A 24,424-nucleotide genomic window follows, 5' to 3' on the forward strand; every position below is an offset into this window, starting at 1 on the left:
AGGAAGGAAGGAAGGAAGGAAGGAAGGAAGGAAGGAAGGAAGGAAGGAAGGAAGGAAGGGAAAGAAAAGGCCACTTTGCTCCTCAGATGGTATGGAACGAAAGGCATGGTGAATGGAAAGGCATGGAGAAAGTAAACTGACCTTGCATGGAAGCTTAGCATCATGTTAAGCAACTTAGCAACTGCTGAAGCTTGACTGGCAGGATGCTTCCGGAAGCCCATGTAACAAGACTTTCCAAAACCACAGAGAAAGCTATACTACTGCAGTACCGCCAAAGTAACCCAGAGCAGGAAGATAATAGACCAGAATTTCCTACCCTTGTCTTTGCAGGAACATTCTTTTTCTCAGGGGGCCATTTAAAAGATAAAATTAATTCATTGGGGCAACAAAAATGTAGTCCTTTTCAGACTGGTCAGGCAGAAAATGATCCAGTAGAAGTTTTCAGAAAAACAGTTTCCTAAGTATGAAAAATTGAGACCATATTGATATAGCAGAAACTATGCTTATCCTGAGATACCGCAATGGGACAAACGGTTGGGAGGAAAGATTATGGTCTACTCATTTACCCATGAGATTTAATAGTACATGTTTGTATGCTGATGGGTTCAGATTTCTGTGAAGCAGGAAAGATTGGTGAGCTCTTGCAGAAAAGTCTAATTTAACTGGGAGAGCTTTATAGTCTAGTTCATCACAGTTGGCATGCCTGTTAACTAGACACAACATTGGCTCTGATCTCAGGCTCTAACCAATCTTTAGGGAGGGTGATATCAGGCCAGCAGAGGACTGAAGGTGCTGCTGGTGGAGGTAGAGTCTGTTTGGGGCACCTGGGGAGGAAGGCAGGCAAGTGAGTAGGTAGTCTTCCTTAGAAGAATTCCCAGAATGGGCTCTCAGTAACTCAGGCAGGAGAATGATGAATAGTGTGTGTGTGTGTGTGTGTGTGTGTGTGTGTGTGTGTGTGTGTGTCTGTGTCTGTGTGTCTGTGTGCATGTGTGCCTCTGTGTCTGTGTGTCTGTGTCTGTGTGTCTGTGTGTATCTGTGTTTGAAGCAAGAGAAGGGAATAGTCAAAAGAACAGAAGTGACAGAGAGTAGGATTTTCCCTAACTGTTTCCCTAACTGTTTCTTCACATACTATTCTCCTCCCCTGTCCACAGTTGGCTTTTAGTCACTCCAGGTACCCATATCAGTGAGCAGGGTGAGCACTGTGCACTACACAAGAAGAGAAACAGGGAAGTGAGAGGAGAGATGGGAAGAGAGGCACATTTACATAAGTCTTACCATCGTATATTATTTTTTTTTTTGGGTCCGGTTGTGGGGCCTGAACTCTGGGCCTGGGCGCTGTCCCTCAGCTCTTCAGCTCAAGGCTAGCGCTCTACCACTTGAGCCACAGCACCACTTCCGGCTTTTTTCTTTTTGCTTATGTGGTGCTGAGGAATCGAACCCAGGGCCTCAGGCATGCAAGGCAAGCGCTCTACCACTGAGCCACCTTCCCAGCCCCCATCGTATATTATTATAATTGTGTATTTGATTATTATTTACAGTGGTTAATCTCACTATGCCTAGTTTACAAATTAAAATGTAAACCAGATGTTGGGGGAGTTGGTTTATGCTACATGAAGAACCATGTTTAGACCTGTGAGAGTTGTGTTGGCTGCTGTAGATGATCTGGAATAATTTCATTTCATGGGACTTATACCACACTTGACGAATCTTGCTGCCCATCCCCACATCACCCCCACACATGGTAGAAGGCAACACTGTATGTCCAACCTTCCTGGTAAAGAAAGAACCGCATGGCCCAACTCAGGGAACAGATGCTCCTGCCTAAGCCTCTGTTTAGAAGAGAAAATATAGGGAGCTGTGTGAGTGTCATTTGAAGTTAGAAGGAGTGATGCAAACATCCAGCTGTCTAGCAGATGCAGGGTGACCTACTGGTAAATTCAGGGCTGTGTCTATGACCAACAGAGGTGGGACTGGGCACTCCCCTGATTGTCCCGCCACTTAAGACCAACGCTATGAAGCCAGATATCCTATAGGTGCTAACTAGTCTTTTATAAATATCTTTCTTGTTCAAGTTAGCCGAGAATGAAGTCTTTGTTTCTGCAACCCCTACCTGGGAGGCCATCCAGGTACAGTTGTCTGTGTTATACAAGTTATCTGCAGCTATTATCAGGTCGCGGATTACTTGTCCCAGGTGATGGTTGTAATTACAGACTGGTCAGAAGCATACCAAGATGCTGGCTGTTTTTGCCCCCTGGAGCATAGGACTAAATTACTCATGGTTATAAGTCTATCATTCATGAAAGGCTGAGCAGTCCCGCTATTCCTGGTGAGTGAACTTTCTGGCACAGTACCTTGCCGTTATCTATGCAAAAGAGCCAGCGTAATGGCCTTTCCCTGCCAAGCCTCGCTAGAAACGTTCTCAATTCCAAAAGAAAATGGAGCTCTGCCAGTCATCTCTCCTTTATCCAATAACAAAGCAATACCAAAAGAAATTGGCATGGCTGGGGGCAGTACAGCATTGTGTTCTAGTCATCCATCACCATAGTAACCATGATGGTGTGACTAGCATTCTCTTCCATCAGTTTCATTTTACATATGGGGAGAGTGGAATACATGATGGTTAAACAGATCCCCTAGTGCTTCACAACCTTAATGCTCGTCCCCACACTATTGCCCTCAGCCAGGTTAAAGAATGGCTCCTACTGAGGCACATCAATAAATTAAATGCTCCTAGGTTCCCACAGCATTTTCCACTTCATTCTGTATTTAGAGAGAAAAGCACTGTTGACAGTACGAGTAATGGATTGTTCGCTGCAGTGATTGCCTATTTCAGTAGACCCCAGCTTTGTGTTGGGAGACATTTCAACAATGTTCTCATCTCCAGACAAAGTCAGGCAGCTTGACTAAAACTAAATTGCACTGGCCATAGCATTCAATATGATTTGTTCTACTTGATTAATGTAACTCTCTTGTCCAAGAGCAGAGCACCCCCTGTAAAGTACTCGTGTCTTTTATACATTCATGCCAGATCTTAGCAGGAGCAAAAGCCCCATGCAGCCATCTATTGACCAGCAAAAATAGATAGATAGATAGATAGATAGATAGATAGATAGATAGATAGATAGATAGATAGATAATAGCACCCTAGAAAGAGTTAGATACAGGCACAGCGGCCTGCATAGAGTTGGAAATATACCAACACCAAGGCAGGCCCATTTCTTCCCCAATTAGAGAAAAGGACAAGAAACAAATTTCTACCATAGACTTGAAAAGACTCCTCTACAGATATAGGTATAGGTAGGGTATTCAGTAACCTCAGGAGAGCATGAGGAAACAAGGAGGAGGCAACAATGCTTGATAAGAAATGTACTCGTTATCTTGCCCATGTAATTGTAACTCCTCTGTACAATAAACTCCTCTCAAAATAAAAGAGAGAGAGAGAGAGAAAGAGAGAGAGAGAGAGAGAGAGAGAGAGAGAGAGCATGAGGAGAGATGATTAATCAGACCTGAGAGGAGAGTTGGAGAAGGGATGGGAAAAGCTGTGAAGAGAATTTTCAAGAAGAGGTGATAAGGCCTGGAATGCTAAAGGGCAAATAGAAACTATCTAAACAAACAGAGTAGGGAAGTGTTTGAGGCAGAGGAACTAGCAAGGGTATGGCAATGTGACAGTGAAAAGGACTCCATTCTTGACTGCAAAACTTTAGTTCATTCTATGTGGCTGGAACAGAGGTGTAGAGAGCAGTCCAGTGTGCAGATGACAGTTTCTCTCTGGAGACATATTTTACTGTCAATCTGAAGGATAAGTGGAATTCAGCTTGTACTGGATGCCAGGTAGAAGGAAAAAGTATATTTCAGGCTGAGGAAATGAGAAACCCTTCAGCCAACAGAGGCCTGGTGGATTTGGAGAGAGCATTGTGGAAGGCCCAAAAAAGACTAGAGGAAGTCAGGTATGTAGGGGAAGGTCATAACGGTTCTTTTACGCCATGTCAAGAAGTTTAAGTTTTTGTCCTATGGGCAATGGGACCCATTAAAAGGTTTAAAATTGTAGATAAGATCCAATTTCTGTGGTTGAAAAGTCAAGTTAGATTCTTGTTTATGACTAAATTGTGATCCTGAGGGTAGAATTTACCTTCCACTTGAAATAATCATTGATACAAGCAAATAAATACATACATAAAGTGGCAGTTTTAAGACACTAAGCATTAGACAGCCAAGAGAAATGGGTAGATTAGGGCACAGCAGAAATGACAGAGAATTTGCAGGGCAGAGGAATAGAGAGGAGAAATCTGCCTGGTTTTAAAACTGCATTGAGCTAAGAACTCATCAGCATATGCATGTAAGCAAAATCCCAAAGCCAGGACAAGAAGGAAAGAAAGGATTAGTGCTAACAGTGCCCAGAATACACACAGGCTAGAAATAACTCCTTTTCCCACCAGCCATACTAGAAGAAATTCCAAATTTATAAGGAATTGAGCAATTGGCACTAAAGGACCTAGCTTCAATGGTTGACTGAGCACAGCTCCAGGTCCATCTAAGAATCTTAAAAGCAAGACTCAAAAGGCTCAGACTGCTTCCAATTAGTTTAACTATGCCCCAGAACAAAGCTTAGGAATATTTATAGGAGTACAAAAATATCTAGCGGGGGAAGGAGAAGGATTGGGATTGGGGGGGAGGTGGGAGGCTGGGAAGGGATGTGAAGGGTAAACCAAAGGAGGAGGCTGCAATGCTTGGTAAGAAATGTACGCATTATCCTGCCCATGTAATTGTAACCCCTCTGTACAGTATGTTCACAAATAAAATAAAATTAAATTAAAAAAAGTAACAAAAGCTAAAAAAAAATATCTAGCCCTTAACATGAAAATCACCATGTTTGTTATCCAAGAACAAATGACTAGGTATACAAAGGAGCAGGAAGATATGGCTCCAAAGAAGACCCAAATCAATCCATCAAAACTTACTCATAGTATTGTAATTACATTCCATATATTCACAAAATTAAGTAGAGATTGGAAACTATTGACAAGACCCAAATCAAACTTCTAGAATAAAAACTGTGATAAGTGAGATCAAGATACATTGGTTGGAATGATCGAGTAGGTGTTACTAAAGAAAAAAATACTAGTGAATGTGAAGGTATAGTAATAGAAACTATGAAAAATGAAAACAAAGGTTAAAAAATTAAATGAACAGCACAACAGTGAAAAGTGGGACTACTTTGATTGTCTCAATAGTCACATAATTGAAACCACCAAATTAGGGGAAAAAGAGGTTCTTAAAAATAATTTTAAAGAAGTAATGACTACAAGTGTTCTAAATTTGATTAAAATTGTGTAATCACAAATCAAAGACAGCCATGAAACCCCAGGCAAAAGAAACATGGATGAAACAACAGCATAGAGACGTCATAACCAAATTGTTGAAAATCTATGATTTTTTTTTAAAAAGAAAGTAGTGGGGAGGAGTGACAATGGATTTCCTGTCAAGAATACTTTGAGTAAGAAACCAGTAGAATAATGAAGTGCTAAGAGGAATATGCTAGGCATTGGTGGTTCATACCTATAATCCTAGCTACTCAGGAGGCTGAGTTCTGAGAATCACTGTTTGAAGCCAGCCCAGGTAGATAAAATAGGCAATTTCAAAGTAGTGAAGTGTCAGTTCATTAAGAGAACATCATAACAATCCTAAGTATGTCCCAAATAACAGAACTTCAAAGAACAAAAACACTTGCAGATAAAGCAGGGAGAAATAGACAAACCCATACTTGTAACCAGAGATTTCAATATTTCTCTCAATAGTCTATCAACAATCAGTAAAAGTATAAGACCTTGATCATGTTGTACTGTACTCTGAGCCATCATACTGAAATCTCAAAATGTTTGAAAGGATTCAGATTACACAAACTATATCCCCTGATCATGGTGGCATTGGACTAGAAATTAATGACAAATAATTACCAATATTTGAAGTATTCAAGCATTTGAAAACTAAGTAACATACTTCAAAATAATCCATGGGTCAAAGAAAAAATGAAAAGCAGATTAGAAAGCACTTTGGGCCGAATGAAATGAAAGCATAGCATATCAAAAACCATGGAATGCTATTGATACAGTCCTTGAGGAGAAATTTATAGCAATGAACACTAAAGTAGAAAACAAAGAGATGATATTAATGGCTTGTCATTTTACCTGAAGAAACTAGAATAAAAAGAGCAAAGGTACCAAAAGGAGAAAATAAAAGTAGAAGTGCAGAAATCAGGAAAATAGGAAAATAGCAGAATAAAGATGAGACCAGAAAGTAGTCCTTTGGGAAGATCAATAATAAAATTGATAAACCTTTAACAAGATAGACAAAGCATAAGGGGAAAAGTTATACATTAATAATTGAAGTGATATTGATATCACTATACTGTAGAAGATAACAAAGGATTTTTAATGTTTCTGTTGAATAAATCAATGAAGCAGATGAAAGGGACATATTAAATATTCCTTACAGACAAAAATAAGACTTACTCAGCAAGGAATAGTTCTAATAGGTCTATAACTACTAAAGAAATTGAGTTACTAAAAAATAAACACCAAAAAATTAATATATAGGCATATGGATTAAGTAAACAGTTGTTAAAAGAATAAATACAGGGAGGATGGGGGGGGAGAATTGGGGGGGGGAGGGAAGATGGGAAGGGATGGGAAGGGGAAACAAAGGAAGAGGCTACAATGCTTGATAAGAAATGTACTCATTATCTTGCCCATGTAATTGTAACCCCTCTGTACAGTATTTTCACAATAAAAAAGGAAAAAAAAGAATAAATACACATAGTCAATAAATGAATGAAGAAATGTTCAATATCCTTAATCATAAAGGAAATACAAATCAAAATGTTATTGAGATTTCATTTCACCCCTAGCCAAAATAGCTATTAACAACAAAACAACAACAACTGCTGGAAATAATCAGGAAAAGTGACCCTTGTATACTGGAGGGAAAGTAAATTATTGTATCCATTATGGAAATCAGAATGCAGATTCCTTTAAAACAATAAACAATAAAACTACCAGGCTCTGATGGAGAGCTAGCAGTATTAGCTGACTTCTATCTCCTGGAGAAGATGGACTTCCAAGAGTAGCAGGGAAACAGCTGGGAGTACCAGTTCTAGAAGCTGCAGTTTCTTCCAGAGATGTTCAGTACCAGCCATTGCCTGGAGTGTGAAAGAGAAAAACATGATCCTTGCCTGAGAACTAAACCTCATGCTTCCCCTACAGGACTGGACTTGATTCTGAGAGCACACTCAGAGGCCAAGCAGAAGACCAAAACTTGACCTCCAGACCCAGGGGAAAGATGAAGGGCAACAGTGTCAAGACCCTCAGCATCAAAAGGGAGCTATCATACTAGATTTCAAAGTACAGGAAGGATACTACCACATAAAGATAGCCAGTAAGCCTAAGAAATCAACAAAAGACAGAGACAAATTCTAGAAATATCTAGAAATAAATGTTTAAGACCTTATAAGACAAAAAAAGGATGAATAATAACCCTTCCAAAAAGTAAATACAAGTTGCTAAAGGTGTGGTGGGGGGCATGTTGAATGTCCATGAATCAGAAATAGCTGGATGGGAAAAAAGGTCACGGTGAAATTTAGGAGAAGAAAATCATTTATAAGAGGGCATAGTTGAAGATGGGATTAATAACACTGGATATTTGTACAGAGTAATCTATTCAGATCACCAAGCAGAAATGAAAAACAGGAAGTGTAAACATTAAAGATGAATTGATGAACCCCATTTAATTCTAGCAAGAGTTTTGAAAATAGAAAACAGAGAAGATGGGAGAGAGAAAAGGTTCAAAGGCATAACCACTGAGATCTCTCCAGAAGTGAATGAGTTCCACATGACCCCAAGTACCAAGGACAGAGCAGGAAACAGTGTGGACTGATGCCATGGCTTCATAGCATAGCTATAGTTTGCACACTGATACTTGAAAGACCAGTAGAAAGGAAAGAGACTGTGAAATAATGCTTTTCCAACCAGCCTTTACCTGTTGGTCGGATTTGTCAAAGAACAAGCAGTCTGGTTAGGCATCACAAATGCATAGGATCATTAGTGGTATGGTAGTCTAGGAAGGCACAGCCTGGGAACGCAGGATGTGGGGAATCAATGGTAAATCCCACAGAAGACCATGGGATTCTGGAATCCTGCCAGGGCACACAATAAGCTGTCCTCTCGTGGCACTTTTACTTCTCTACAGTTTCAATTGTGTGAAAAGTGTAATGATGTTCAAGCGGGGGGTCTTCCTCTTTCACATAATCACTCATTTACTCAAAACTGTACTGAGCACTTTCCTATATTCCAGAGGCATGGGATGTATTTAATTAGTGATTTGATGGTCCATGATCCTACCCTGCTGGAGTTTGTGTGGTAGTGGGGGCTAGATCATGTAAAATTAATCAACATATAATAAACAGATAAATTACCCAGACTATTAAGAGACACTGCCTCAGGAGAGAAGAAAGCTAGAGTGAGAAGTGGAGGTTGCAGAGAGCAGGTTTCTCTAGACAGTCTTTTTAGATGGTGGCAGATGGGGCCCAAGCTTAGTGAAATCCCCAGAGAATCTCTGCTAGCTTCTAGGGGAACGGGTAGACTATGGGACATGCATGTTGGCACCAGTCTCTGAGGTAAGAGGGCCAGTTGATCCACCAGGAAGCCACAGTGGCTGAAGGGAGAGTAAATGATGAAAGCTACAGATATGATATGATGGTGGGCTCAGAACTTTGCGGAACAACATCTTAGCTTCTTTCTGCACTAGGTTTATGTCACTTTCTTTTCTTTTCTTTCTTTCTTTCTTTCTTTCTTTCTTTCTTTCTTTCTTTGTTTTCTTCCTTCCTTCCTTCCTTCCTTCCTTCCTTTCTTTCTTTTTCTCTTTCTCCTTCCTTCCTTCCTTCTTTTTTTTTTTTGACAGGACTAGGGTGTTAATTCAGGGCCTCAGGTTCATTTGGCTTGCTTGCTCACAAGTGGTATTCTACTACTGGAATGATGCCTACAGCCTAGCTTTCTTCTTGTTAATTAGAGGTGGTATTTCTCAGACTGTTCTGCCAGTGGTTGAGTATAAACTGTGGGTCTCTGGATCCCAGCCTCCTGAGTAGCTAGCATTGTAAGCATGAGCCACACTGCTTATGTTGGGTTTAGCAAGGGTGACACAGTGGCCACACAGAAGCTGTGAGGGTGATCCATGTAGAGCCCTTGGACAGGAAAATGTTGAGTAGCCCTCAAGACTGAGTTTCTGAGGCTGAGTGCAATGGCTCTTGCCTGGTTGGTATGGGGCTGGGGTGAAGGAGAGTTCATCTGCAGGGCAGAGGCACATAAATTATCCAAGAAGCTGATGACCCAGTAAGGGATTATGGGGTGATGGAAGGACCCTAGAGGCTTCATTGATTGGCATAATTGTTTGACCTCCTCCTCCTATTAAATGTTGGGTCACGTATTGTGGGCAGGCTCCAACACTAAGTCCAAAACTTCAAATAATTGCCCTTAAATCATAACTCAGACAGTTTAAAAAATTTCACCTGGTAGACAGGGCCACTTAGTTCTTCCTACTCTGCTCTGAGAAGAAGGGCAACTCACAGATAGAGGACTGCGGTGTGTAGGAGCTTCCTGCTCTATGAACACTGCTAGGATTCACAAGTACATTCTATAGTCAAGACATTTGAGGAGGGGGAGCTGGGGATATTTTCCTTTACATTGTATGTACTTGATTCTATCCTCAGAAAACAGGAATACCACAAACCCTGGTAGTACATAATAATCACAATTTGATCTATACTTCCTTTGTCAGAAAAATGCAAAAATCGCCATGCTGAGGCTCTTGACCTAAGGAACTGTCTCTGCTTGGGTCAGCCCAGCCCAGGTTATAGGTCATTATCCTCCATTGACTGCTGTTCTCTTCTGTATACAGTTGGGAGCCAGTTCCTCAAAAATCAATCACAAGCACAAATAGGAATAGGACTGATGTCAATATGTAGTATTTGATTTAGAGGGAACTTTGTCTTTCCTGGAAAGTAGGCTTGGGGGGATGTGGAGCTGTAGAGGCATAATACGATTCATACTAACATTTCAATCCTTCATCTCTCTAGCCACCCACCCCTCAGCCCAGGCCCAGGATCGACCCACTGCTACCGTGTCACCTCTGCGTACTCAAAACTCTCCATCCCGCTTGTCTGCCACCAGCCTCAGGCCCCACTCCATGGTGTCCCCACAGCACAGCCAGCAGCCTCCGATGCAGATGTGCCCCCGGCCGGCTATCCCCCTCACATCTGCAGCATCAGCCATCACCCCTCCCAATGTCAGTGCTGCCAACCTCAATGGGGAAGCTGCCGGGGGACCCGTCAGCAGCCTGTGTGCACCCAGCCCCACCAATGCAGGGTGCAAGTCAGAGGACAAGAAGAATGAAAAGGTAAATGTCCATCCTAGTCCCTGGGCTGGCCAGGGTTTGCTTTGGGGAGGTGGGTTGTTGTGACCTTTTGGCACAGATGCCATTGGTGTTTTGCACAATTGAGACTTGAGTATGAACACTGAGGTCTTGTCTTAGGTCAAGCCTAGGTGCACCATGCTTCTGACAGAAATGAAAGCCAGCCTCAAGGTCCTTCCAGTGCCAAAAGAAGCCCCCTACAGTTCTCATGGCCAATAAGAAAATGATGTTCCCCCTCCTCAACACATCTTAATTCTTTGGCTGGAAAATTATCATAAATCATTGAAAATAATTGGGTTAAAATAAGATTGTTATGGCTGTAGGCCAAGATACTATAGTAATAAATATATAAATCTGTATGGACATAGTGAGAATAGCACCCCTCCTTCATTTGTGTCATTCTTGTACAATCCACAACCTGTTCAACCATATGGGTCAGGCCTGTTTCCTAATAAGTAATGAGAAAGACAAGAGGAAGCCAACTTCACAGTCTATGTGGACAGCATTTTCAGTTTTCCTTTTAGCTATAAAGGAAAGAAACTGGGCTGATTTCATTAAAGAAATCTGAGCCAATGAGCTGGCCCCATTAGCCAGCTAACTAGAGGCTGGATTAGTCAGAATTAGAATCCACTTTTCATAATGAGTGTTATCCAGAAGAAATATACACAACAAATGTAATTAAAATTTTCTAGTAGCCACGTATTTTAAAAATTAATTAATAGTCAAATGAAAAGGTGAAATTATTTTAATAGTGTATTCTATTAAATGTGATATTCTCATATACTTTTGTTTGAACATGTAATCTGTATAAAAATTAGTTGTATAAGGAAGGTATTCAAGGCTTTGTTCACATTGTCTTCAAAATTTACTTTGAAACTGATAGGTAACAGTGGCTCACAGTTGTCATCCTGGCTACTTAGAAGGCTGAGACTGAGGATCGCTTTTTGAAGCCAGCCTGGGCAGAAAAGTTTGTGAGACTCCTTTCTCCAATACACTACTCAAAAAAAGCCAAAAATGGAGCTGTGGCTCAAGTGTAGAGTGCTAATCTTGGACAAAAGATCCTCAGCAACAGTGCCCAGGCCTTGGGTTCAAGCCCTGATATCAGTGCATGCACTTGCGTGCGTGCGCGCGCGCGCACACACACACACACACACACAGACTACTGTGAAATTTAGTAATCTGTGTCTCGCTCTGGATAGGGAACCTCTGATCAGCTGTCATTCATTGTTGGTTTCCCATATTCTGGGATTCTTCTTCTAAAGATTTCCCATGTAAAATCAGTTTGGACCTCATGTGTTGGCCAAAGTTTTCCCGAGCACCTACCTGAATTTCAGACACATTCAAGTGAGATTAGTGCTGACCCTCTGGCCCTCTAGAAGCCATGCCTCTCTGGAGACCACAGGTGGGCTCACCCCAGTTCTCAAAAGGAGCCTGGTGTACTAAGCCATGAGCAAGCTTACTTCAAGGACCTCCAGGTGGCACTGGGTCCTCAGTGCCTCTTGCTGCTTCCGTCCAAGCTTCTGGGGAGGAAGAAGCATTTACAAGGCTGGAAAAGCTGTGCTTCCCTGGTGAAACTGGTGTTTACTGGTGATTAACCCCATCGGATATAGAGGGCAGTGACTACTTGGTATTGTATCTCCATGTCTGTTTGAAAATCACTTTGTCTTGGATGTTTCTCTTTCACTGGAGGGCCAGGTTTACCCCCTGCTAATAACCCTCCTACACCAGCAAGAGGCAGTAGAATCTATGCTCACTGGGAGGCCTCTTGGCACCCTGCTTACATGAAGCAGCCTTCTCCTCCTCTGACTTTCCCCAAGCTTCCTGTCAACAGAAATGCCCAGACCAACAATGTTCCAGCTCCAGCAAGCCTGGGGCCTGGCACACTGAGCAGCCATGGGGTGCTGGTTACATGTGAGGGGCCAGCCATGGAGTGCCCAGGTAGAAGGTAAACTGGACTATATGAAGCTGGATGGGCATGTGCCCAGAAGCTCAGAAAACTCTAAAACAGGAGCACATGGTTCTTCCAAATGTTGTGTTTGCCTTTTCATTCCCACCTTTCAAACAAACAAGCAAAAATCACACTGGTCTACTAAAACACCTGTGAATGCTTTTCCCCTTCTGTGCTCCCAGGTGAGTTTTTCCTAACTTGCAGCAAAGTACAAAGCATCCGCAGTTGCCATTTGTAACAGAAGAGCTGAGGCCAAGGTGGTTAAATCCCATAAATTTGTGTGATCTGCCAGAAGCAGGTTCAGGAGAAGAGCCAAGCGGGGATGGGGGGAGGTGAGACCTGGTGCCAGTGCCTACTGTTGGCCCATGACCACAAACAGGCAAACTTCACTAACTTTGGGCATATATCAGCTGGTTTCATACCTACTATGGGGTAGCCCCATCTTAGAAGTGGCGATTCTTTTTAAAGCATGTGGCACTACTCTCCAGGCTGAATTGTCTGCAGGAAAAGACAGTACATTTCTAGATCTGCTGTCCATTGAGACCCTACAGCACCCCAGGGCTTGTAAGGTTTCATAGTACTGAGCCTTCATGAAATTCAGTCCAGGGATTTCCAAGCATGTGCAAGAGGAAAGGTTATGATTGAGGGAGCTGTGTGTACCAAGGAGCATGCTGTCGTATCCTTGGGTATGGGGTGGGTAAAACGTTCCAAGCCCACTCACTCTATGTTGGGTGGTGCTTGTGTCTGTGGTAGAGGTCCCTGGAGGCCAGTCCTAGGAGACTCGTTAGTGAGGATTGGACCTTTCAGCCTTGAAAGGGGGAGAGGCATGTCATGTAGGCAGCCCTGCCTGATTTGGCATGGTGTGGAAGCCTTCAGAGAAACTCAGATGTGCTGACAGGGGAGAAATTTATCCTGCCATCTGTCAAGTATACTGACAGTGTAGAAATTCTTCCTACCATCTGTCCTGAGACAGAGCTTGCCTTGAAACATGGTATCTGAAAGCCTGTATAAGAATCTCTCTAGCTTGTTTCCCCCAGATTCCCACCTATCTGGTCTCACCTGCTGTTCGGTGGCCAGATCACCACTTTCAGCTATAGCGACTTTTCCTAGAGAGCTGCTCACTTCTCCTAGCATCCTTCAGGTCAGTGGTGGCCCTCCTGGCCATTGGAGATTAAGCCTGAGACTTCTGATGGGCCACAAATGGGGATAGTTCTGACCCAGTGATTTGCTCAGAACTTTGAGGCCACCAGTGATTCTTTCAACACTCAAGTTTAGCTGGACTGACCAGGATTTGTCCCCAAGAAGGACAAATCTATGTAGGATGAACTGGGTAGAGTAAGAGGCCTCGGAGGGATATCATTGAGTCTGCCCATTTGGAAAAGACCCCTGAAAGCTACTACTGAATGCAGACGCTGCCTGAGTCCCTTTGTAGTTCCTGATTTGGAGAGATTGGAGGAATAACAGATCATGAAACTGACCCCAGGGTGTGGATACTGAGGGCGGGAGTCATGGTCTTCAGAAGTCACAGTGGGTGGATATTATTGGTACTATCCCCACAACTTGGAAGAAGGGTCTGAATACAATTTTTGGAATAACCTCTGTGCTACTCACAAATTAAAAACTAGAATCAAATCTGCTAGGCATTTTAAGAAGAAAGTCTATAGCATTTTCACTTAAACTGTAAATCTTGTACTTGGAGCAACCAGTTGAATCCACAGGTGACAGTTTTCTGGTTTTGAGACCACACAGACACCCAGGCACAGATAGCACTGGTTTCCCTAGGGAAAAGTCATCTGATGAGAGGCAGATTGTGCTTGCCCAAGGCAGCAGGCAGAGCTCTGACACCTAACTGAAAGTCACTCAGTCATTTACTTATTGTAATGATGACTTACACATGCAGAACTCGAGGGCTCAGTTCACCTGCCTGAAGAAAGGCAGAATCAGTCCAGAGAGCTGGTAAATTCAATGGTAGAGACTGACAGGCCTGGCACAGAATTAGAAGGTCACCAAGAAAATGTCCAGTCAGTACAGGACACATGAGGCTCTTCCGAGCTACAGGGGAGACCTGATGGAGGGACAGCCAAAGAACAGGCCAGAGATGAATCTGACCTCCTTTTGGTCATAAACTCTTCCTATTGCATCAGCCATACTCCTGTGCCCCACTTTGCCAGAGCTCTCTTACTGCGTGCCTTTGGTGTCAGTGTTCCTATAATGCACTTATACTGTCTTAGGACCTCTACATTGGCATTCTTCATATTATGGGCTTCAAAATGGCCATGCCAAAAAATGACCATGCCAGTGGATTTCATGCAATATTTGCATTTGTATTGGGAGCATGGCTAGAATAAGATAGATTCGAATGGTTCAGTACATTGAGTACATGGTAGGCACCAGTATACAGCAGGGACTATTGCTGGTGCTGTGGTTATGTGTGCTAAATCTTTAGTGAAGAATAGTCCCATGGCCCCTGGTTGAACAGCCCCTAAAGAGTGCCATGCGCATATAAAGCATCTTTCATATAAACTAAAAGAGGTGAAAAACTTTTGCTCATAGATTCTTGCTCCCAGGACTTCTGAGAAATTCTTTATTCTATGGGCCAGGAGAAGATTTTCTGCTAATGGTTATGACTGTTTCTGTTTCACAGAATTAGAGAATACTGAATGTGGTGAGAGCCTCTAGGATCTTTTCATTATACTCCAGGTTTTCCATGATGCTCTTGAGGTGGAGAAATACAGATACTTGCCCAGGATCACTCAACATCAACAGCAGAGCTAGCACAAAGACTGGTTTCTCCAGTCCCGTGTTATATATGGGCTGTCTCAGTGTTCTGGCTGTGGTGGTTCTGGAGTATTTGGCTTTACAGAATCAAGGTGTAAGACCTCAGTTCCGTATGAGACTCAACTTGACAGGAAAGCACTAGCCATGTGTGTGTATGAGCGAATTGCTAAGGTCTTGGGAAACTGGACTGGTTGAAGGGAACAGGCTGCTTGTCACAGCAGCAGAGAGGACCAGCCTCCCGCAGGGACCTACAGGCAATAAGTTGCAGATGCACTTGCTGTTCATTATCTATGCTTCCTCTACCCTTTGTCTTCCTGTAACCAGAATAGTATGATGTCATATTAATACTACTCAAAACCTATGAGTTCAAGTTGAATATTACATGAAAAGGGGATGAGAGAGGGAAAAAAGTCAAAAGATATTGCTTAATGGACCCACACGTATCAATAGCAAACAAGGGAGGAAATACTCATGATAAGTCTTCATATCTGAATGTGCAGCTGCCTTCTATTGCCATCATGTATTCTCTGCGAAGCACCTCAGTCAGTCAGTTACCTGTTGGGGTGGGTTGACCTGCATCATCATTCCAGATTATACATACATTAGGTTGCTGTAGTTCCCTGCTGGTGCTATCATAGGACATCATAATCCTAAGGGGTTGCCAGCTTGCCAATCGATACTAAAGAATATCTTCCAATTTCCCCTTGGTACTGGGAACCAGTTACGCCAGCCATTCCTTCCTAGACCTAGTCTCCAAGTGGCCAAAACAGTTCAAACTGGAAGTCTGGTGGGGCTGTAGACTTGGGAGAAGAACTTTTCCTCTTGACACTCAGACCTCAAGCAGAGTATGCCACTGTGGAAACAAGAAGCTAATGTTGTTCTAGTAAGTTGCTAATGTAATGATGAGTGGTACCACGCCCATTTCCACACCTAATTAGCTCCATGGTGCTAGCTGTGAGAGAAATAGCTTTATGTTTAGGTGCGTTCTGAGCATAGGCAATCGTCTGGAGAATCTTGCTTCATCTTTGCAAGGAGCATCACTGCCCTGGCATTCCTTCAATCCAGCTGCTTCAAAAGTGGGACCAGTGACTTTAGTCACATCTTTGACTGTGTAATGAAATCCTTTGGCAGAAACCATGCCTGTGAACACCATTGTGCTGGAGAAGACATTAAGAGTCCTTGGATGGCAGTTTGGGCAGAAGCTCATATATAGGAAAGGCAAGTACTTATCCAGAGTAGATGTCTATCCAGTGGCAAAATATGACTCCTCTGTGGCATAGGAGTGGTCCAATGAAGTCTTCTTGCCACCAGGTTACTGGCTAGTCACCCCAGATAACGGTGCCTTATCAGGGACTCAGTGTTGATTTCTGCTGCTGACATGTTGGTCCCTCTGCTGTGGCTACAGTCAGGGCAGCCTTGATGAGTAGAAGCCCATGTTGCTCAACCCAGGCACCACCTCCTTCCCAGCCACTAGGGCCTTTGACAAGGCTGGATGGGGAGAGAAGCTGTCTTGATAGGTTATCCTATCCACTTCATTATTAAAGTCCTGGCTGAGATCATCCTTTTCTGAGAATTTATATGGGCCACAAGTATCTGTTATCCACATATCATATTCCAAGCTTCCCTGTCAACAGTTCCCCAATTGTGTTACTTCCAAGTCTCTGATTGAGTCATTGACTGCAGCCCTCTGATCATACAGTGGCACATCTGGCCATGGTCATTCCAAGCAGAGCACACAGCCAGGAGCATTGTCCACATACAGTTCTTCCTGTCTGGAAGCTTTCCCTGAACCACTGTCCTCAGGAAGGTAGCTACCCACTTCTGAGTGGTGTCCATACAGTGTCTCTATTAGTAGGCCAGGCCTATCTTTTCTTCCTCTGTTGTTTGGTCAGAGGGAATTTTCCCAGATGGCGTAGTTGTGGGGAGAAGGAAGGTCATTGTAGCATGAGAGGGAACCATAGGCATTACTTCCCATGTAGCTTCTTCATGCTCACAGGACCTACCTGTGTCTGATCCGTGATACCACAGCTTTTTGATGTCGATTTGTGTTGCAGTGCATGTCCAACTGCGTGGTTCGGTGGGTTAGAGAACTCCCACTTTGTGGTAGGTGATCAGGTCACATGATACGCAGGGCCCATGAAATAGGGCTCAGTCAAAAGCCAAAAATCTGTGTCTGACAAAGAGGGTGGTATACAGAAGACTATCAGGTAATGTTCTGGAATTCTAAGGGCTGGAGATGCAATTCACCTATGTGCTGATTCTTAAAGGACCTCCATCTAAAGGGTTCCCATGGCCCTAGCAGCATAGCAGCTGCCATGGTAAGATGGTAGAGCATTCATTCTGGGCCCCACTCAAAATGGATAGGTGTTTGACTCAATCTCAATTGGTAAGTGGATCAGAGTAGCACACTCAGGTGAGAAATACATTGTTTCTGAAATCCAAAGAGGTCCATAGGTTGTGTTGTAGGAGAAAGCAGATATGACAACTTCTCCATTACCTCAGAATAGTCTCTGTGCCCGCATCACAGAACACTAGGGGTATCATAAGGTGGAAAGCCACTGGGCTGTAGTCAGATGTAATTCCCACTCCTTGACATATGTCTCTCCAGAGAATAGAGCATTTCCACTTCACAGCTCATGGCATCACTTTTTACAAGCTAGGGTGATCCAGAAGAGGGAAAGTTCCAAGACTCTTGCAAGCTCAGCTTTGACACAGAACTGGAGAGTGGAAACCTCTTAGAGCTAGGAGAGAGAAGGAAAATTGCTGGCCTCATCAGCTACCAGTGAGCTGCTGGCTGGAGTCTTTACTAACTAAACACATCTTTCCCTTGTTGATCACTGTATACCCAAGACCAGAAGTGTCATGCATTAATTTTCTTAAGATGAAACCACATCTGCTACCACAACTGCATTTGTTGATCACACCTGGTTAAGATTACAATAATCCTCTGCCATATCTAAGTCCACTCATTTTATATACAGGGAAAATAGGCTAATTGAGTATGGGGTGGGACCCGGCACCCTACTCCCTCAAGTCCATGATGACACTAATTTCAACAATCCCTCCAGGAACAGAAGTGTGTTGCTTTTGACTTACTGTTTTTATGGGAGAGGCAGTTCTGCAGGTGACACTTGACCATTGCTGTTGTCACAGCTCTTACTGCACAGGTCAGGGCCCAGCCTTGAGATACTAAAATGACTGCTGAATATATCTGTGCTAACTCTTCATACAAAGCTGGAGAATAAGCCAGGGTGGTCTTGAGAGCACTCTGGACTCACTATGAGGACTAGTCACCTTATCACTGCTGGGCCACAGTGATGTTTCAGGTTTTCTGGCATCAGTGTCAGGTCAGAGCCAATGCCCAGCACTCATTAAAAATTCTGGTGTTTCCTTTCCCCAGTGTACAGTTACATGGTAGAGCTGCTGGGATGTTTAACAGTATAAATTTGGGGCATGGTCCTTGGGTCCTTTCTCAAGAGGACTTGCCTCTCATACATTTGAAATGTCTGAATCTACAAACTGGCTGATCTGAAATTGACTGAGCCTCTGTTGTTATGATTCAGCTTAGAATTCTGTTCCTTAGAATTCTGTTTATGCAGATCAGGCAGAAATATAGTGGTGTGCCCATCTCTTTCCCTTTTCCTTCTGAAAATGCCAGGGCCGACTGGCCATTAACATTCAGCTGCGTGGGTCATACTGTCCTGGTTTGATTTCTGGTTTGACTTGGCTGTCTATTATGGCAACTGTGTCATCTTGTCTTTGGCGATTTAGTGCCACCCTTCACCCTGACTCATCTTGGGATGCTCACAAACCCACCTGTAAGGGCTAGCCTTCATTGAAGAAGGAACATTGAGCTGTTCAGTGATACTGGAGCCCCCTCACATACTGTGACTCACAGTTGTGGTAAAGAGTTGTCATTGGAAATTTTTGAGGTGGGAGAAAATGTGAATCATGTCAAATTTCTGATTATTGTGCAACTTGGCAACTGTAGGTATTTTGGAAACAATTGGGGAAGAAACTGTCCATTTCACAAGGCTTATTAAGGAAAGGGTATTCAGTTGTTTCCAGTGCAATCAAGCCATCTAGACCACTTGACACAGTAGGGAGGCACAGCTTCATATGTTTCTATTAAGAAAATACTAAGATCATTGAGAAAGTCACCCCTACTGTCAGAGAGGGTTGCCAGGAGTTGTCCATTTGTCAATATGGATGACTTGTTTCTAGCCAGAACTCTAGTTCTCCACTGGTTCAGAGGGCTGGAAAATGGCTCATTTCAGGTCTCTGGGGGCTTCAAGTGAGACTGATGTGTCAGGAAGTGCACATGTGAAAAGAAGCTCCAGCTAAGATCACCAGGGGAAGATGCAGATACCCTCTGCCACACAATGCATGGTTACAAGGCTGAGCACTTCCAGAAAGGCAGATGTCATATACACAGGAAGACACACTGGCCCCGCCACCCAACCCAGCATCATTTCTATAGGGCATCATGTAAGTTCTGCCAAAATACTTATGGGACAATCAGCTCACTATTTAAGGAGTCTATTTTGGGGAGGAACTGAAATGTTCAAAGAATCATCTTGTTGACTCAAAATCTAAAGTTTACCCACCCACATGAACACATACAATGCATATTCACCTGAATACTCATGCTCATGCACACATGAATACACACATATACATTCAGATTCAACATTCATATATGTACACATCTAAGTACACATTCACATGCATAAATGCATATTCTTCCCAGTTGACTCACTTCTATCACCTTATAGCAGATTTCTACTTCTGAAAAAAAGGTCTTCTAATAGTGGCAGTACTTTTGGAGAGAACTGTTTTATTCTTTTTTTAATATTTAAAGGAAACTTATGAGAACCACTGAAGGAAATATGAAATAGTGAAACCACTTGGGAAAAATAGTTTAGTAGATTGCTGAGAAGTTAAACAATGACGGCCGTTCTACTCTTTCATAATTGCCTACGAATGAAAACGCATCCTGAACAAACACAAACACATGAGTGTCCACCACTGTCTACTTTGTAACAGCTCCAAAGTGGACACAGCCTGTCAGTCATCTGATGAATAGATGAAGTGCAGTGTGTTCATACAGTTGAATACTACTCAGGAAAAGAAAGAAACAAGGTACTAATACATAAAAGATAGAGATAAATCACAAAATGATTCCAAAAGCCAGAAAAAAATGTATACTGGATGAATCCACTCATAAAATTTTAGAAAATGTAAACTAATTTATAATGACAGACGAATGCATGAAGGAGTCTTTAGGACACATAAGCAATGTTGGGGATGGCAGGAATCTAGATTGTGGAGCTACTGCTTGGGTTATGCCTGTGTCAAAACTTTTCAAGGGTGAAAATTCCTTCCTTCCCCCCTCTCTCTTTTCTTTTTCTTTCTCTCTTTCTTTTTTCTTCTCTCTCTCTTCCTTCCTTCCTTCCTTCCTTTCTTTCTTTCTTTTTCTTTCTTTCTTTCTTTCTTTCTTTCTTTCTTTCTTTCTTTCTTTCTTTCTTTCTTTCTTTCTTTCTTTCTTCTGGTGCTTGAACTCAGGACCCTACATTCACACTTGACATTTTTACTCAAGGCTAGTGCTCTACCATTTGAGCCATCTACACTTTGGGAGTTTTTGCTGGTTAACTGGAGATAAGAGTCTCTCAGACATTTCTACCTGGGCTAGTTTCAAACCAGGATGCTCAGATCTCAGACTCCTGAGTAACATGATCCATCAGTATCCACCCTTTGTTTTGAAGCAAAGGGTGTGTGTGTGCCTTCTTTGTGTATAGACCTGCTGCTCTTCTGCTGGAGAACTTGATGGTGAAGCTAGTTGTATGAGAGCCGTAATACTGTGTGTCAAGGAATGGTCTTTGGTGGCCTAATTTCATCAATGCATGAAACATAGGCGGCCTGAAAATAATAGTGTATCCTTTGTGTGTAACCTTCCCAGCAGGCTGTCTGGAACAGGGTCAAATGTCTCAGTTACACCCTGGTGCTAGTTTTCTGTGTTTGTTATTAAGGACAAAACCCAAAAGCTCCAAGCAACAAGCAAACTAAGGCTGCTGTTCTCGGTAAGTGCTGAAAAGCTTCATTAGTATGTCTTTGATAGACCAAAGAACTCCCATATCTCTAGAAGAAAGGCCAGGAAACTCATTTTGCCCTGAAAGTAAGTCCAGATTCCACCAGCAGCTCATGTATGTAGTTTAGGGCCAGGTGTTGTCAGGATGACTATAGGCAGCTTCAGTTGTGCTTCTATGGAGGATCTATACCTGGACTAGAAGGGTATTTCAGGCATGGTTCAGGAATGTACAAGTGGCACAATGAGCCGGTGGCAGGTGTACAATATCCTGTTATGTGGAAGAACTTGGTGGTATGTCGGAAGCTATGGTTGAGCTTGTCCCAACTGGGGCAGTCATACAACTGTTCTAGTTACTGAAACCCATTTGTGTTCTCAACCACAAAAATGTCCTTTCTTCCCTCCCCTCTGTGGTGGCACGGCCATGTCCAACTCTTTGTCCAGAGAGCCCTTACCACCAAAGGCAATGATAGGGCTGGAGAAGATCCCCAAAGCTTGCAGCTCCGACAGATGAATGTGAGCATATGCTCAGTAGATCTCATTATCCCATTCATAAGATCAGCTTTTCCACAATTTTGTTGGGTGGGGAGAATTTCTACAAACACCTTCTCACTCTTAGTTTGCTCAGCTTCACCTTTTATTATTGCAAACCTGGTGAGGCACTACAGATCTTGTTGCCGATGTTATCTGCTAATTGGTCATTTGTCCGTTTTTATTCATGGATTTAATAGTATTTTATGAGGTGCCTACTTAGGACTAGCCTTAGTTCAGTGTCCTGGGTCCAGAGCTAGGTGAGGGTGGGCAATATGGGAAAGTCAGAACTCTAAATGTTCATCAAACAAAGGACTCTGGAATTGCATTGCTCCTTGATGATTGTGAGGATCACTTCTGTTGTGTGAGAAGTCAGTGACAAAATCCATTATAGGAACAGCCCAGGCCAGGCCAGCACTGTTGCAGTTTGCGGGTGAGGGGACTGACATCTCGATGTTCCAGGACATGCCTGGAACTAAATTCAAGACTCTGCCTATGTTCTTGTCCTCCTCATTATTTCAGCCTTCATGTTTCAACAGAAAATGGACTCAGGAGTTAATAAGGAGGAGGCAACCGTGCTTGATAGGAATGTAGTCATTACCTTGGCTCATGTAACTGTAACCCCGCTGTACAGTATTTTTACAATAAAAAAATGTACAAAAAAAGAGTTAAGTCACAGGAGGAAAACAGATGTATAGTCTGCGGATAGCTCAGCCTGCTCTTCTACATGGAACACTTCTTTTTTTTTTAATTATGAAAATACTGTACAGAGGGGTTACAATTACATGGGCAAGATAATGTGTACATTTCTTATCAAGCATTGTAGCCTCCTCCTTTGTTTCCCCTTCCCATCCCTTCCCATCCTCCCCCTGCCCTCCCACCCAATCCTCCCCACTCCCCCCTCACACCAAAGTTGTAAAGTTCATTTTCAACATAACGACTTGTACATCTTATTGTTGCAATAGGTCCACCTATATCCCTATTTAAACATTTCCCCCATTCACCTTTGCTAGGACCATCTAGCCACATGGATGGTAGTTATTGGGCTGTTCTGCAGAGTTAGAACCTTTGCGGATGGCTCATCCTGTAATTTGTTTTGAAACATATGCCATTGTCCATAGGGCTATATTGGTAACTGAGAGCAGATCAGACCAGCTCTGAAACATTTGGACCACACGTACCTGGATGCAGCATATCGGCTTCTTTCCAATCCCTGTCCTTTTCTAAACATTTCAATGCAACCATAATAACCGCAATTGACTCCACACTGGGGTGCTTAGAAAAATATAAGAGCAGTTGCCAGGTGAAGATATTTCAGGGACAAAGACCAAATCTGAGCAGTTATTCAGGAAGGTGCTGCCTGGCATGGATCCATTTTCATACAAGATTGGTAGTGGGATGAGACTGTCCTCACCTGCACCTTTGAGATGCTCCAGCACTGGGCATGCATCCATTTTCTGCCTTGAAAACTACACAGATGGGAAGAGAATCCACCTCATCCTGGAGAGCCACCAGGCTGCTTGGAAATGCCTGACATGTCATGAGCCAGCAATAAACACTAATAGAACTAATAGGTTTGATTCACAAGTGCTGCCTTAGAAGCCCTGGTCCTATGCACAGAACTGCTACTACTCATACGTGTGTGTGTGTGTGTGTGTGTGTGTGTGTGTGTGTGTGTGTATAATTGAACTGAACTACCTCTGCCTTTTTGGTTAAAGGAAGTGATTTCCTCCCATCTGTTTAGCTATTTTTAAAAAGCCCAGTAAGTACACAGGCTTGGCACACCTGACGACATAGAATCCTTAGTCACTCTCATTCCGTTCCAGAAATCCTTCGCAAGGATCCACATTGTAGAGCTCTCATTTATACTAATAATTTATGGAAGTGTTGTATTTGTACTATTGAGAACAAATCAGAGACTGACTGGAAAGGCAAACACAAAACAAAGTTGTCCTAATGCCACAACACATATCACGGAGCTAGCGGACTGCTCAACCTTTGTATCTCTGTTCATCCTGCCTGTTGGCCTACTAAACAACTGTGAAGAAACTAATGCTATAAATTCTCATTGGTTAGCAGGACCCTTCCTCCTACCGTAATGGCAAGATAATGGCATTGGAACGGGGCAGGAGAGAGGACATGGTCAGATGTTGTTTCTGCTTCTCAGATGCTTAGTTCAGAAGAATTTGTAGAGAACTGAAACCTCCATTTTAATCTTCCCACAGTATTAAACCTAGTGAACCTTGAGCTCTGTGGGGAAGTTTTTCCATGGAAGGGAGAAGTGAAAGGGAAAGAAGGGAAGACAACTCTATGTCTGGGCAGATGAACACAGTCAGGTCTGGACTGGTCTCTGTACCATGCATGGGAAATCTCTGAGAACTTGGAGCTGGCTTTGGGCCTTGCCTAAGCAAGAGCCTAGCCAGCACCATGAGGCAGCTATACGAGTGACCAAATGCAGGTTGACATCAAGTTCAGAATATAGATCTTGCGTCAAGGTCCCATCAGCTCTTGGCCTGGGTTATGAGCTGTGAGATCCTCATAGTTCACTGGGGGTCAGATAAAAGTAGCAAATACATTCTTTCTGATGGAGGCATAGAATTCCATTGTGTATATATACCACATTT

The 24,424-nt window shown here is 43.0% G+C and overlaps 1 protein-coding gene across 2 annotated transcripts in view; it reads left to right on the forward strand.

Moving 5' to 3' along the window:
* Sh3rf3 (SH3 domain containing ring finger 3) overlaps nt 1-24,424 on the forward strand; it is a 368,946-nt gene that overhangs the window by 323,007 nt on the left and 21,515 nt on the right. For both annotated transcript variants that reach the window (XM_013034285.1, XM_013034284.1), the window contains one exon: nt 10,124-10,443. In XM_013034285.1, coding sequence (XP_012889739.1) covers nt 10,124-10,443 — 320 coding nt within the window. The remainder of the gene's footprint in view (nt 1-10,123; nt 10,444-24,424) is intronic.

Source organism: Dipodomys ordii, unplaced genomic scaffold, assembly GCF_000151885.1.
Source record: "Dipodomys ordii isolate 6190 unplaced genomic scaffold, Dord_2.0 Scaffold186, whole genome shotgun sequence".
NCBI classification, from domain to species: Eukaryota; Metazoa; Chordata; class Mammalia; order Rodentia; family Heteromyidae; genus Dipodomys; species Dipodomys ordii.